Source organism: Mus caroli, chromosome 7 (genome assembly GCF_900094665.2).
Source record: "Mus caroli chromosome 7, CAROLI_EIJ_v1.1, whole genome shotgun sequence".
Taxonomy (NCBI): Eukaryota; Metazoa; Chordata; class Mammalia; order Rodentia; family Muridae; genus Mus; species Mus caroli.
Genome location: NC_034576.1, coordinates 12,502,181 through 12,518,085, shown reverse-complemented (window position 1 = coordinate 12,518,085; position 15,905 = coordinate 12,502,181). Strand labels below are relative to the sequence as shown.

The 15,905-nt window shown below is 40.9% G+C and overlaps 1 protein-coding gene and 1 pseudogene across 2 annotated transcripts in view; one reads left to right on the top strand and one right to left on the bottom strand.

Moving 5' to 3' along the window:
* The window catches only part of Bsph1 (binder of sperm protein homolog 1), a 23,456-nt gene extending 18,499 nt beyond the window's left edge, over positions 1 to 4,957 (bottom strand). For both annotated transcript variants that reach the window (XM_021166012.1, XM_021166014.1), the window contains exon 1: positions 4,885 to 4,957. In XM_021166012.1, coding sequence (XP_021021671.1) covers positions 4,885 to 4,957 — 73 coding nt within the window. The remainder of the gene's footprint in view (positions 1 to 4,884) is intronic.
* Positions 4,958 to 8,684: 3,727 nt separating this feature from the next.
* LOC110297200 lies at positions 8,685 to 9,472 on the top strand (annotated as a pseudogene).
* The last annotated feature ends 6,433 nt before the right edge of the window (positions 9,473 to 15,905 follow it).

The window sequence follows — 15,905 nt, the reverse complement described above, 5'->3', positions numbered from 1 at the left end:
GAAGAAGAAGAAGAAGAAGAAGAAGAAGAAGAAGAAGAAGAAGAAGAAGAAGAAGAAGAAGAAGAAGAAGAAGAAGAAGAGGGGGAGTAATTTTGGAGGTGCTCCCTAAGACTAACATCAAATAAGACTAACATCAAAGTAATGAGCGTTTTAAAACAAGAAAACATAGGCTATTGAGTGTGCAGCCGTAAATGGAACATCCCTGTCACTGGAGCTAAGGAAACAATGCAGAAAAGGAAGCACAAAAAAATGTAAGAGGCAAAGTGTGGAGAGAAGTGTGAAATGATGTTCTCTGGACATAGCATGGTTTAGCTATCACATTTGTAGCAGCTGTGGTTATCTTGCAAATGATCAATAGAACCAAAGTTACAGCATAAACAGGGGAGATGTGGGAGGTAATCTCTGTACATGCCTTACTGGGAAGCTATTAACAGACAAAAGCTTCTAGGAGAGAGCACCATTCTTTTTTGAGGGCATAGCTACTGATAGGATTCTATGGCTCCCATGTCTGAATTTCCTATACCCATGCTCATATGGGTGCCATTAACTAGACTTAATGGGTTATTCAAAAAAACATTTGGGGTCACAGGCAGCAGAAGACACAAAGCCCACCCTGCCTTCATGGGACAGGTGATGGGTATCACTATAAGGAGTAAATAGTTGATAGAGAGATTGGAAAGATAGGAAAATGGAGCAGTACATGCACTGTGGAAAGAGGTAGATCTGGAGATATGACAAGATGTAGCAACAGTGAGGACAAGGCTGATATGAGTTGACTGCACTACCACCTAACACCTTTGTGATGTCTGTATCTGTGCTACCTCCAAAGACCATGTCTGGGTATATGATTCTACTGCAGCCAGGGTCTCTGTTGATGTCTGCGGCCCATGTTACCTTAAAAGGCCATGCAAATCACTATGGTCTTTACTGCCCCCTGAAGCCATGTTGATTTCCATGGGTCATACTACTGCTGAGGCCATATGGATCTGAATGGGTTGAACTTCCACCTGAGTACATGGTGATGTCTGGGCCAGTGCTGCCCTCAAGGGCCATGTCTGTATCCAAGGTCTTATTGATATGGGAATCTGTGTTGATGTTCATTGCCTGCAATAATATCAAAGTTCATGAGGATGCTCATAGTCTGGGCTACCACCTAAAATTATGTTGATATTTGGGGGACTGTGCTTCCTCTGGGAGACATACTTTATCTGAGTGGCCTGTGCTGCCACCTGAGGTCATGGTGATTTCCAGATCCAACATTCCTGGGCCCATGGTTCTACCGAAGCCAGGGTCTTTGCTGATATTCATGACCTATGTTACCACCAAAGGCCGTGTGGATGCTTGTGGTCTGTGCTGTAGCCTGTGTCCATGTTGATACCCATGGAACATACAGGAGGCCATATTGATGTGGGTGGCCTGGGACACCACCTAAAGCTATGGAAATGTTTGATCCATGCTGCTGCCTGGGGCCATGTCTGGCTCAGAGGACCTACTGCATCCCAGGACTCTGTTGATGTTTGTGGCCAATGCTGCCACGAAAAGGCATGTGGATGTCCATGGTCTAGACTGCCACTTAAATCCATGTTTATGTTCATGGGCCTTACTTCCACTGAGGGCCATGTTGATGAGAATGACCTGCACAACCACCTGAGACCATGGTGATTTCTGCAGTTCAGGCTGCCTCTAAGGGCCTTGTATGTATCTTGGACCTACTGCAGGCTAGGGCCATATTCATGGTCTGTGTTGTCACCAGAACCATGTGAAAATCCATAGTCTATGTTCCTGCTGACTGTAAAGACCAAGAAAGCTACTTCCACAGTTATATTGATGACTGTAGATGCATAGTTGAGAAATATGGACATGGAAGCCTTCTACGACAACCCCTAACCTATCCACAACCACCAATACCCCCAACAAAGTAGAAGCCTAACATTAAGCCATTGAAGAGAACTATTAAAGTATGATAAGAGTTCTGAAGTTAGCTCTCCACAGTGGGCTTCTAGTATGGGATGCAGAAGGGGAACAAATCAGTTCTATTTAAGGGGCTGGCTACTAGAGTTTGTCCATGTTCCAGTGAGTATAGAGATAACATAAATCAGACTTGTTTTTAGGGGGTTACAAGGGGGAGTGTTGACATGGAAGGACTAGGAAATAAGTGTGATAGGGTGCATGAAATAAAATTCCCAAAAATTCAGTAAAAATACTATGTTATCAATGGGGGTGGAGTCCCATGGTCCTGTGAAGGCTTGATGCCTCAGCATATGGAAATGCTAGGGTGGTGAGGCAGGAGTGGGTTGGTGGGTGGGGGAGCACCCTCATAGAAGCAGGTGGGAAGGGGAAGGGGAAAGGGATAGGGGGCTTGTAGAGGTGAAACTGGGAAGGGGGATAACATTTGAAATCTAAATAAATAAAATATCCAATAAAAGAAAAAAACATTGTAAATAGGACATGTTGGAGTAAATTAAGAGGGGAAATAAGGGTATATATACTTATATTTTATTGCATGTATGTATGTATTATGAAATTCTTAAGAATAAAGAAAACTTAAAAAAATAGAACAGCAAACAAAAGAGGTTACCATTTGCTAGCTATTGGTTATATATTTTATTCCCAAAATAATAATTCAATTCTGGAATGAGATCACTCAAACCAGCCCTCTGTGAACTCTTTCCAACGTTCACTTCTTCCTCTTCAGGTCATGATCATAAATGGTTTCAGCACGTACCACTCAAGGCCTGTCTTCCCACTTGCCTGTTCAATCATTGACTGAAGATACTTGTGATGTTTAATTTTAAACTACCATGATATCATTGCCAAGATGCTAAGTAAGATTTGATGTTTTTCATTATTGGATTTCTCTGAAAGCAAAATGCCTCTAACTGTTGATCATATTCTCTCATCTTCAGACTGGCTATTGCAGTAATATGATCATTACAACCCATACTGACTAGAATCAGCACTACAAGCCTCCAGTATGCACTTCAGTGGCTCAAACAAAAGGTACTTGGCACTTGTCACCGAGCCAAGTCTGAGGCTCAACCCAATTAGATCCCTAGCAACCGCATAGCAAAAAGAAGAGACTGGACTCTCACAAGTTGTTCTCTGGCCATGATACGGGTACTGTGATGAGCCACCACCACCACCATCCCCAATCAAAACAATATAAAACAAAAACTGAGGTGACATCTGGAGATGGCTCCATGTTTAAGAGCCCTCAGCTCTTGCAGAGGACTTAGGTTCAGTTTTCAAGACCCACAAGGCAACTCACAACTGTCTGTAATTCCAGTTCCAGGGAATATCTTCCACCATCCTTGGTCACCAGGCATGTACATGGTATTTATATATGCATGAAGGTAAAACACTCATACATAAAAATATGTCTTTGGAGAAAAGGTACTGATGGTAGCGTTTGTAACACTAGGAAGCAAATGTTCATGAACTGTCTAAAGGAGGATCATAAATAAACAACAGTTATATGACCAAAAGTAAAATATCACTGTATCATTCTAAGTACAGGATAACATGCCCAGGATCCATGGTATCTCACTTTACATAGCAGAGATGATGATGATAATATATGGAGGGATAAGATGTCAATAACCTAAAAGGCCAGATGCTAAAAGTAGAAAGGTCTTAGGAACATCTTTTTTTTTTTTTTCAATTAGATATTTTCTGTATTTACATTTCAAATGTTATCCGTTTTCCTGGTTTCCCCTCCAAAACCCCCCTATATCCTCCCTCCCCCTGCTCACCAACCCATCCACTACTGCTTCCTGGTCCTGGCATTCCCCTACACTGGGGCATCAAGCTTTCAAAGACCCAAGGGCCTCTCCTAGTATTAATGACCAACAAGGCTTTCCTCTGCTACATATGCAGCTGGAGCCATGGGTCTCTCCATGTGTACTCTTTGGTTGGTGGTTTAGTCTCTGGGAGCTCTGATGGGGTACTGGTTGGATCATATTGTTGTTCCTCTTATGGGGCTGCAAACATCTTAAGTAGCTTCTTGAATTATGTACATGGTAAAAGAGAGAAATGGGCCAGCAAGATGGCTCAGAGGATAAAAGTGCTTGCTGACAAAGCCTGATGACCTGAGTTTGGTCCCCTGGAATCTATATGGTGGAAGGAGAGAACAGACTCCTGCAAGTTTTTCTTTGATCTCTACATGCACACTATGATATCCAAGTGTATATTCACATACACAAATAAATACTATTTAAATTTTTCAAATAAAAATACATAGCTATGGCAAAAGTGTTGCCTTTCAATAATCATAAAATAGGAATTCCAGTTGATAGAAAAGTGGTTATACAAAGAGAATCTTCTCCTTTTTTTCTCTTTCACTTTTAAATACTCTGGCTTTTAATTATTTTTAGATGCAAAGACATGCTGAGGAGTACTTAAATGAGTATGTACTCTCAACCACTCCATAAAAAGTAATTTGCACAGCTCTGCCTAATGCTCACAACACTAAGACAGAAACCAGCATGCAATCCTTCCTTAAATAGCCATTTCAGAGTCACTCGAGACAACACAACTTTGATAAGGAAATAAAATGGGCTTTCCAAAACTGTCTCCTTTTCTCCTTATGTAAGCATTTCAAACATCAAAATGAATAGAGAACTTATTCTGTGATATGATTTCTGGCTGGAGAATATTCCAATCTGCGTTCTTATTCTTCCCCCCTTTCAGTTTTATCTTGCTAGGTTTGAGCCTTTTGGAGGATCCTATTTTCTAGAGAAAACATGCCTTTTCATTTATTAGAACACACGAAGTCAGTGTGGCCTCTCCCCTACAGGAAATCTCAGAGTTTGTTATATACGGCAATGATGTACTAGGCTGCTTCATCAAAAACCCACCCCCAGCCATACTCACTTCATCCCTTACCTTCTACTTGAAAACCGAAAAGGCTGTGAAACAGGCAGATTGAAACCAATAGAAAATCCAAAGGCTGGGCCATGTTCCTCCTGTCGGGTTGGTAAATGTAGCTCACTCTGAAAATCTTGCAGGCCTGGCATCCAGTCACAGCCTCTGTCTCATTCTTGTCATGTCATCTCTCCTCTCCTCCCTCCTCCCCCCTCTTCCCACTCTTTTTTCTCTCCAGAGCTAGACCAAGCCTGTTACTTTTTCTTATTCTTCTGCATTGAAAATGCCCACTTAGCTTCCTATCTCCCTTTTCCTTCCTCTCTTCTTCCTCCAACACTTATTTCCCCTCCACTTGCTCATATCTTCTTCCTCACCATCTGCCCCACTCATTCCATCTCTAACTCCAGTTCATCTTCTCATCTACAACCACCTTCCCCTGATCCCTTTAATCTCTTCCTATATTTTCTCCCTCTTCTCCATTTCCCTTCTTTCCATTCCCCTCCTTCAACTTCCTCTACTGCTCATTATGGTCTTGTATCATCTGCCAGTCTCCTCTTGGGCACTAGGAACATTGTGACCCAGGAGGTACTATAACCCACCAGTGAAGGGGAAATCTGTAGACAGAATTCTGACACCTGTGCCTGGAAGCAGCAGTGGGTGCAGTCTTGTAGAAACCATTGTTGGCTTTCTAGCCAGAATGACAGCAGTCTGTGAGATTGTGATGCATCATTTCAGGGGACTATCTCTCATGAGTTCAGTTGTTTTTCCAATGAAAGATGAAGAATTAAAAATTACAAATGACACAAAGACAAGATTAGGTCTGAGGGTTTATCATTTTACAATTCTCTTTGTAAAAATCTTTGCTTGCTTGCTTGCTTGCTTGGTTAGTTGGTTGCTTGATTGATTGATTGATTGATTGATTGATTGATTGATTGATTGATTGATTGCTTTGTTAATTAGGTTTTATAGACAAGGTCTCACATAGCCCAAGCTGACTTCAAATTTGATGTAGCTTAAACATATCTTGAACTCCTGATCCTCCTGCTCCCTAGTGCTAGGATTATAGGCATATGCCACCAGGTCCAGCTTAAGCAGTTATTTTTATTGATAAATAATTATTGCATCCATTAATAATATACAATTTTGAAGTTGCTGCAATTTTAAAGTGTAATGGTGATATCAAATTAATCATAAAATCTACCATCTCCAAAACATATATTTGTGAGCAAAGTCCTGAAAGTTTCCTTTTTAATTAATTAATTTATTTATTCACTTTATATCTCAATTACTGTCCCCACCCATCCAGTTCTCCCTCACAAAGTCCCTTCCTTACCCCCATACCTTTCTCTGCTGAGACAAAGGTCACCCTCCTGGGTATTTCCCCATCCTGGCACATCAAGTCTCTGAAGAGTTAAGAGCATCCTCTCCCACTGAGGATAGACAGAGCAGCCCAGTTAGGAGAGCATATACCACAGAAAATCAACAGCTTTAGGGATAGCCCCATTCCAGTCATTGACAGATCCACATGATGATCAAACTCCACATCTGCTACATATGTACAGGGGGCATAGGTCCAGCCTGAATATGCTCTGTGGTTGGTGTTAGATTTTGTCAAAGGCTGTTTTTAGCATCTAATGAGATGATGATATGATTTCTTTTCTTTCAGCTCACTTAGATGGTGGATTACATTGATGTATTTTCATATATCGAACCCTTCCCTGCATCTTGAGTTAAAGCCTACTGGATCATGGTTTTGATATGTTCCAGAATTTGGTTTGTGAGTATTTTACTGAGTATTTTTGCATCAATATTCATAAGAGAAATCAGTCTGAATTTTTCTTTGTTGAGTCTTTGTGTGATTTAAGTATCAAGATAACTGTGGCCTCATATAATGAGTTTGGCAGTATTCCTTCTGTTTCTATTTTGTGGAACAGTTTGAGGAGTGTTGGTATTAGCTCTTCTTTAAAAGTCTAATATAATTCTGTACTAAAACTATCTGGACCTGGACTTTTTTTTTTTTTTGATTGGGAGACTTTTAATGACTGCATCTATTTCCATAGGGGTTATAAGGCTGTTTAAATAGTTTATTTTTTGTCTCGATTTATCTTTGGTAAGTAGTATCTGTCCATAAAATCATCCATTTCATTCAGATTTTCCAATTTTGTAGAGTAAGACCTAATGATTCTTTGAATGTCCACACTGTCTATTGTTATGCCTCCCTTTTCGTGTATGATTTGATTTATTTGGATACTGTCTCTCTGTCTTTTAGTTAGTTTGGCTAGGGGTTTGTCTATCTTGTTGGTTTTCTTAAAGACCCAGTTCTTGGCTTTGTTGACTCTTTGTATTGTTTTTTGTTTGTTTGTTTGCTTGTTTCTAATTGATTGATTTCAGCCCTGTTTTATTATTTTCTGTGTTCTACTCCTCTTTAGTGTGTTTGCTTCTTTTTTCTAGAGCTTTCAGGTGCACTTTTAAATTGCTGGTACGAGAACTGTCTAATTTCTTCATGGAGACACTCCATAAAGGAATGTTAGCTTGGTGTTTTGTGAGATTCCTAATAGTGGGAGTGAATGTGTCTCTGACTCTTTAGCCTGCTCTTATGACTTTTTTTCTCCTTATTGCATTGGCTTGTTCAGTCTCAGTGTGAGGGTGTTTACCTTGTATTATTGTATCCTGTTTTGTCATGTTTGATTGTTGTCTCCTAGAGGCCTGCTCATTTCTGAAGGGAAACAGAGATTTTGAGGGAGATGGGAGCACTGGGAAGAATGAAGGGAGGGAAGAAAACTGTCATCGAGATGTACTGCATAAGAAAATCTATTTTCAATTTTTAAAAAGTTAAATAAATAATCAGCCAGGCGTGGTGGTATACACCTTTAATCCCAGTACTCAGGAGGCAGAGGCAGGCAGATTTCTGAGTTCGAGGCCAGCCTGGTCTACAACGTGAGTTCCAGGACAGCCAGGGCTATACAGAGAAACCCTGTCTCCAAAAAACAAAACAAAACAAAACACAAAAAAAACAAAAAAGTTAAATAATCAGTCAATTGGTGTATTCAAAAATGAGAGAGAGACTCATAGATTATCCAGTTGTCATCAGAGAGGCATCATTTAGCAACTGATGGGACCAGATTCAGAGACACACAGCCAGAGCAAGGAGAAACCCACAGAAGAGGGAAAGAAAGGATTATAAGAGATCAGGAGGACTCCATGAGAACATGGCACACAAAATCAACCAAGCAGGGCTCCTAGGGGCTCACAGAGACTGAAGCAAAAATCATGAACCCTGTAAAGGTTTGAGATAAGTCCTCTGCATATATGTTATAGTTACACGTAGCTTGGTGTTCCTGTGGGACTTCTAACAGTGGGAGTTGGGGTATCTCTGACTCTGTTTTCTGATCTGGGGACCATTTTCTTTTAACAGAGTTGCCTTGTTCAGCCTTGATATGAGAGTTTGTGCCTAGTTGAGTGTAACTTATTATGCCATGTTTGGTTAATATCCCTAGAAGACCCACTTTTTTATGATGAGAAACAAAGGAAGTGTGAATCTGAAAGATAGTGGAGGTGGGGGTGGGGAAGAATGGAGTGAAGAGAGAGGCACGTGCAATCAGGATGTAATGTATGAGAGAATAATAATAATTAAAAAAAAACAATTACTGGACCCATGAGATAGCTCAGCAGATAGAATTGTGGTGGTAGCCTCACAACATAAGTTCCACCCCAGAACCCACATACATATCAAAGTTGTCCTCAGGCCTCCACAGGCGGTTCATATATACACATAATAATTTTAAAACTCAAAGTTTTGCTCTCTCCACCAGCTGAACACGATGCCCAAAGGAAAGAAAGCTAAAGGGAAGAAAGTGGTCCCAGCCCCTGCCATCATCAAGAAACAGGAGGCCAAAACGGTGGTCAATCCTTTGAGAAAAGGCCCAAGAACTTTGGTATTGAGCAGCCCAAAAGAGATCTAACATGCTTTGTCAAATGGCCCCGCTACATCAGGCTGCAGCGGCAAAGAGCCATCCTCTATAAGTGGCTCAAAGTACCTCCTGCCATTAACCAGTTCACCCAGGACCTGGACAGGCAGACAGCTACTCAGCTGCTTAAGCTTACCCACAAGTACAGGCAGAGACAAAGCAAGAAAAGAAGCAAAGGCTTCTTTGGCCCATGCTGAGAAGAAAGCTGCTGGCAAAGGAGACATCCCAACTAAGAGACCACCTGTCCTCCGAGCAGGAGTCAATACAGTCATCACCTTGGTGGAGAACAAGAAGGCTCAGCTGGTGGTGATGGCCCATGACATAGACCCCATTGAGCTGGTGGTTTTCCTGCCTGCCCTGTGTAGAAAGATGGGGGTGCCCTACTGTATCATCAAGGGAAGGCCAGGCTGGGGTGCCTGGCCCATAGGAAGACATGCACCACTATTGCCTTCACACAGGTTAACTCAGAAGAGAAGGGTGCTCTGACTAAGCTGGTGGAAGCTATTAGAACCAATTATAATGACAGATATGATGAGATCCATCGCCACTAGGGAGGCAACGTCCTGGGTCCTAAATCTATAGTTCACATTGCCAAGCTGGAAAAGGCAAAGGCTAAAGAACTGGCCACTAAATTGGGTTAAATGTACACTAAGTTTTCTATACATAAATATAATTACAAAATTTTTTTTAAAATCAAAGTTTTAAAAATATCATATATTTTTCATGATATTTTTATTGATTTGGGGAAGCTCATATCATTAACTCAGATCACTCTTACTTCCCAGTCATCCCAGGTTCACCTATCCTCCCTGTGCCCTCCCCCTATTCCAAAAAGGAGAAAGAGGAGAAGGAGGAAGAGAAGGAGAGAGAGGAGGAGGAAGAGGAAAAGAAGGAGGAAGAGGAGAAGAAAGAAGAACAAGTATATTTTGTGTTGTTCATATACTCACTGAAGAACAATCAAACTCCAAGTGGCCAGTCCTTTGAAGAAAACTTGGTCCTTCCAGACATGCATCACCCTCCAGAAGCCATCAGTTATGGAAAGCTATACTTCAGTGTCCTCATCTCAATTTTAAGGGTTCTCGATGATAGCTTTCTGTCTAGGCTGTTTTGTTAGTCTTTTGATGGGGGAGGACGAAGGGCTTGTCCCAGAAGCCTTTTATGTTCCTCTTTCTTTATTGTGCATCTTCAGTCATCAATACCATGGCAAAAGTAGCTTTCTTGCCCTTCATAGTCAGCAGGAACATAGATCATGGATTTACACATGGTCTCTAGCAACAGCACAGACCACATACATCCACATGGTCTCCAGCGTCAGCACATGCCACATGCATGGTCTCTAGTGGCAGTATAGACCATGGACATTAACATGGTTCTCTACCACTATATGGGCCACAGACACCATAATAGCCCTCAGTGGCAGCACAAGCCAAGGACATCACCTTGGCCTCAGGTAGCAGTACAGGTTCCTCATATCAATATGGCCCCTGGTGGCAGTACATCCCACAGACATCAACATGATTCCAACACAGACTATGAACATCCACATGGACTTCTGTGGTAACACAGGCCATGGACATCAAAACAGACCTCAGATGAACTAAGACCATGCACCCAGGCATGGCCCATAGAAGCAGCATGGAACCAAACATCACCATGACATCAGGTGGCAGCACAGGGCACTCACATCAATATGGCCCCGGGCAGTGTAATACTCCTGCCTGGATCTTAGAACACATACGGCAGCTGTTAATTCAATTTCAATTGTAGCTTTCTCCTCACTAAAACTAGGAGAACAAAGCTTACCATAGGAGGTATGGCACAAAAACTCACATAAAGGATGAGATATAAACAGAAGATTAAAGTTAATAAATTAAGGTGTAGCTGCTGGGTTTCTAGCAAGGCTGTGATACAAGCATTGAGTTGCAGCTTGTAAAGGGTCTGGAGGACATAGTAGAAGTTGCTTCTCTGCCTTCTCTATATATGGGAAGTAGGGCAGAAGATGGCTTGGTAGTGAAAGCATTAACTACACTTCCTACAGACCTGGGTTCAAGTCCCAGCACCCATATGGTGACTCACAAACCTCTGTAACTTCAGTTCCAAGGAACATAACACCCTCTTCAGACTTCTGCAACCACCAGGCATTTACTCAGTGCACTGACAAACATGCAAGCAAAGTACCCATACACATTAAATAAATAAACAAACATACAAACAAATAGGAACTAATATCTAGCTTGTGTGCACCACTCCTTGGCTTTCTGTAAGTGTTTACTTCAAGAATCTGCCTCATAGATCATAAGATCTTGAGGTGGGTTTATTCCCCCTTATTTGAAGACTAAGAAAATTCATACCCATGTCTGACTGTGACTTTTCTCCAGAGTCATGAATGTTCTTCCCTGCTCTACAAGAAAATTGTCCCCCAAGGCTTGAGACAAACTGTACTCTAAGTATCTGGATACCCAGAGATCAGAGATATATATGCTTAACCTTTACCTAAATGTTCTAGGGGAGGGTGTCTGGCTACCAAACTTCATCTCATAGTATGATACTGGTCAGAGGCTATCTATATTTCCTATTAATATCCAAAACCCAATTTAAGTATATTCATACTCATTTGAAATCATCAGTAAATTTCAGTATATTTCATACAATATCATTTGACCATTTGCAAAATCTCATCTTGCACAAAATCCCTTTTGTTATGTAAAGTAGTAAGCCTTGCAAATGAGTGGTGGATAGAAGCATTACAGAGTAAATACAAACATCCTGCCTCATTGAAAAACCTTAGCTTGTGCAAAAATCGGCCAGATGCCTACCTCTGTTGCACACATCAGTTCACATCAATTCTGGTGGCCTAAATAATCAAAATTCCAGAATAAATGGATCAGGATAATCCAAGGCCCTCACATTGGCAGAGATGAAATCAACAGTGGGTCATTGCTGAGGGAAGAGCAGAAACTCTGCTTTGAGTACTCATTTCTGATAGGTCAGCCATGTTCAAGTGAATGGTTGCACACTCACATGCATATAGGAAGCACTAATTGGATTTGGATATAAAAGAGAGAAGATAAAATAGAGAGGGAGACAGGACAGGGGCATTAGAAGACGTTAGAAGGAAGTAATAGTCAATGGATATGATGAAAATATATTGTATAAATGCATGCAATTCTCAACGAATAAATAAAAATACCACTTAAAAAATCAGATAAAGACTAGCACACCCAGGACAGACTAAGGGAAAGTAGATAAGAAATGACCTTTGAAATAGAAAGATCGGGTACAGATGCCTTCTGTGAAAGTCTAGTGACCTGAGTTCAATTCCTACAATTCATCCAAAGGTAGAGAGCAAGAATGAACTCCAAAAAGTTTTCCTCTGACCTCCACATGTGCACCATGCCATGCACAAGCACACACATACATACATACAGAGAGAGAGAGAGAAATTTTTTTAAAAAAAGAAAGAAATGAGCTTTGAGGAGAAGACCGTAGTATGAACCATAAATAGTTTTGTAAATTATTTTAAATTAACACCCCCATTCACATCCCTTTATCAGCTTCCAGTTGTATTTAGAATACAAGGAGCACTCTGTAGACACCTGTTATATCCTCTACAGCAAGAATCCCTCCAAATTTATTCTTTGCTCATGGCTTCAGTCCATTGAACACATTTGGCCCTTCTCCATCTAATAACCTGTGTTCTTTTCTAGATGAGTCTCCTCATTCTTCCACATACCTTTGTGTTTATTTTCTCTTCCTTCTGTACTCCCAGACCACAGCTTGCATATAATATACCATGGGGAACCTCTCAGTCAAAAGTATATGTTCCCAAATTATTCCTCTATCTTCTTCATGTCCATAAAAAAAAAAAAAAAAAAAAAAAAAAAAAAAACCTGTATTTATTTGTGCTTTCTTTCACTTCCTGTGTGGTTTTGCAATGGACACTCAGGCCATTCAGATACAGGTGCCTGCTTCTTACATTGCTGTACATATAACACCTACTATTTCCACCACTACCACCAGCATTCTAAGAATTCAATAAGATTTTGATTCTGGCATTGTATTTTGATTCTGGCATTGTATATGGAGGATGGAGAGATGGATCAGCAGTAAAGAGTACTGGCTGCTCTTCCAGAGGACCTGAGTTCATTTCCCAACACTCACATTGCAGCTCACAATTTTCTGTAACTCCAGTTCCTGAGGATCTGACACTCTCACACAGACATACATACATGAAGGCAAAACATCAATGCAGTAGGGCAGTGGTGGCACATGCCTTTAATCCCAGCACTTGGGAGGCAGAGGCAGGCAGATTTCTGAGTTCAAGACCAGTCTGGTCTACAAAGTGAGTTCCAGGACAGCCAGGACTATACAGAAAAACCCTGTCTCAAAAAAACAACAACAAAAAAAAAAAACAAACAAACACCAATGCACATAAAATTTAAAGAGAGTAGTGTGTGTTTGTGTGTGTGCATGTAACAACATTAATTTTTTTAAAAGTTCCTAAACTTGATAGAAGGGATATATGGGAGGATTTGAAGAGAAGAAAGAAAAGGAGGAAAATATGTAATTTTATTATAACTTAGAAATATAAGTGAAGTAATTTTAAAAATACTTTTCAAAACTTTGCTCCTGAGTGAATGCATAAGACAAGGCCCTCCATAAGGGTTGATGCTCTAACTTGGTATTATAACATGTGCCTAGAATCCGCTGGTAAGGAAATGAGGTGTGATTTAGAGTAAGCACGCTTTTCTAGCATGCATGAGGTCCTGTGTTTAACCCCCCAAAGAATCCCATTAGCAGCTGGAGAGAATAAATAAGACAACAAAAGGATAGAAGTTCTAGATACACAAAAACAAAACAAAGGAGAAAAGATCTACCCATCTGCACAAAATTGTCCTTTGACATTTACATATTTCTCTCTCTCTCTCTCTCTCTCTCTCTCTCTCTCTCTCTCTCTCACACACACACACACACACACACACACACACACAACCACACACACACAGAGACCATGACAAGGACAATGTTTTTGTATTAGTTTCCATATTTTTAACTTATTCTGCTCTCATATATTAAAACCCAACTGCAGTTTCCCCTCCCTCATCTCCTCCCAGTCTCTTACCTTCCCCCAAACCCCCATTTGCTTCTCCTCCATTGCTTTTCAGAAAACAGCAGGCCTTCCATGGATATCAACCAAACATGGCACATCAAGTTTCAGGAAGACTAGGCAGTTCCCCTCATATTAAGGCTGGATGAAGCAACCCACTAGGAGGACAAGAGTTCCAACAGTAGGCAACAGAGTCAGAAAAAGCCCCAGTTCCCACTGTTAGGAGTCCCCAAAAAAGACTAAGTTGCACAACTATAACATATGAGTAGAGGGCCTAGGTCAAACCCATGCAAGCTCCCTGGTCATCAGTTCAGTCCCTGTGAGCCCCTATGAGCCCAGATTAGTTGATTCTGTGGGTCCTACATTCAAGGCTTGCCTGCACTTGCCTACACTTGCTTGCAGAGTGGGTTCAATACTATTATGGACAATTTAACAATATACTGTTTCAAAAGAAAAGGTAAAGATAGATCTGGGAAGATATTTTCAGTGGTAGAGCACCTTCCTAGAGTCCCTCAGAAATGGGTTGGGGATTGGGTAGAGCACTTGCCTAGAATTCATCATGGAGGGGCTGGAAGTGGGGGGGGGGGCATGACTGTGCATTAAAATCCTTGCAAGCTTTTCTGAATAAGGCTTAAGAAACCTTCATAAATTCAATCTTATATTATTCAATAATATCTATCCAAGGGTCACTGGTGGTCTATTAGAGGCCACAGAACACTAATTTGTATTTTAAAATGTGTGACACCCCCTAACGATTGGTCATAGAGTTGTACTTATGACAGATACATTCTAAAATATCATCACTTATACAGAGAAACTTTTTGTCTTGTTCCTTCCTGTAGTTTAAGCCTTAAACACCCCCTCATTCTTAAATATATATATTAAAGCCTTACTCTTCAGGTTATAATGCTATGGGGAGGACATTTAAAAAGAAAAAACTTGGAATGGTGGGACCAAGTAGGAGTCCGGAAGGGAATTATATGATCCCAGTCTCATTTTGGTCAGGCCTTTTTTGTTCTGTCCTGGCCATGGTAGGGGTGGAATGACATGGTTTCCACCCAGGAACAGGGCCAACATGATGGCCTCCACAAGCATCAAGGGCTTCGGTGGAAATAAGGCTTGTTTGTATAATAATGTACTTTTTTTCATGTTTTTCCTTCAAAGTATGCCCTCCCTGTTAACATTACCAACTTAATGATAATCAGAGACAGCCTGAGCCCAGGAGAAGCAGGTGTAGCTAATGTCTCAGCAAAATAGTAAACACTGGGACCTTCAGGATAGCCCTCAAGGCTATGGGAAAGAACTCTGAAAACATGAGTTTGAAAATATATAATTTCTCAACTATGCAAAATATAAGGATGCAATATGAATTATATGAGGAGCTTCACAGATCTAAAGAAACAAAAGCAGCTGCACTGTGAGCCAAATTGTCAGAAAGATACTAAGGAAGTAAATAAAGAGATTTGAGAGTGGTGATTGCAGGAGATCCCACCCAGCTAAGTTTTTTGTTTATGCTTACAAATGTAAGCAGATTCCTGAGTTCAAGGTTACCCTAGGACAGAGCAAATCTAGGTCCAGGTGTAGTCAAAATGGTATTTCCAGGGTGGGGTCTCACCCAGCTATCTTCTCATCTGTGCTTATGCTTGTTGTCTCTTCCCAAGAGTCAAGGGGCTAAGGTCATGGAATGCTGATAGTTGGGATGGTCAAGAGGGAATGTGGAATAAATTGATATGCAAACAAAAAACTGGTTTTGATCTGCATGAGATGAGCTACCAAAAAGCAAGTTTTTTAGTTTAGTTTTGTTTTGTTTTTTGGTTTGGTTTGGTTTGGTTTTGGTTTTTTGGTTTTTTTGGTTTTTTTGACAGCTAGAGCAGAGCTCTCTGGAGAACAAGCACAGTTCTTCAAGAAATTTTTTTCTAGCCAGCTCTTGGGAGGTAGAGGCAGGTGGATTTCTGAGTTCAAGGTCA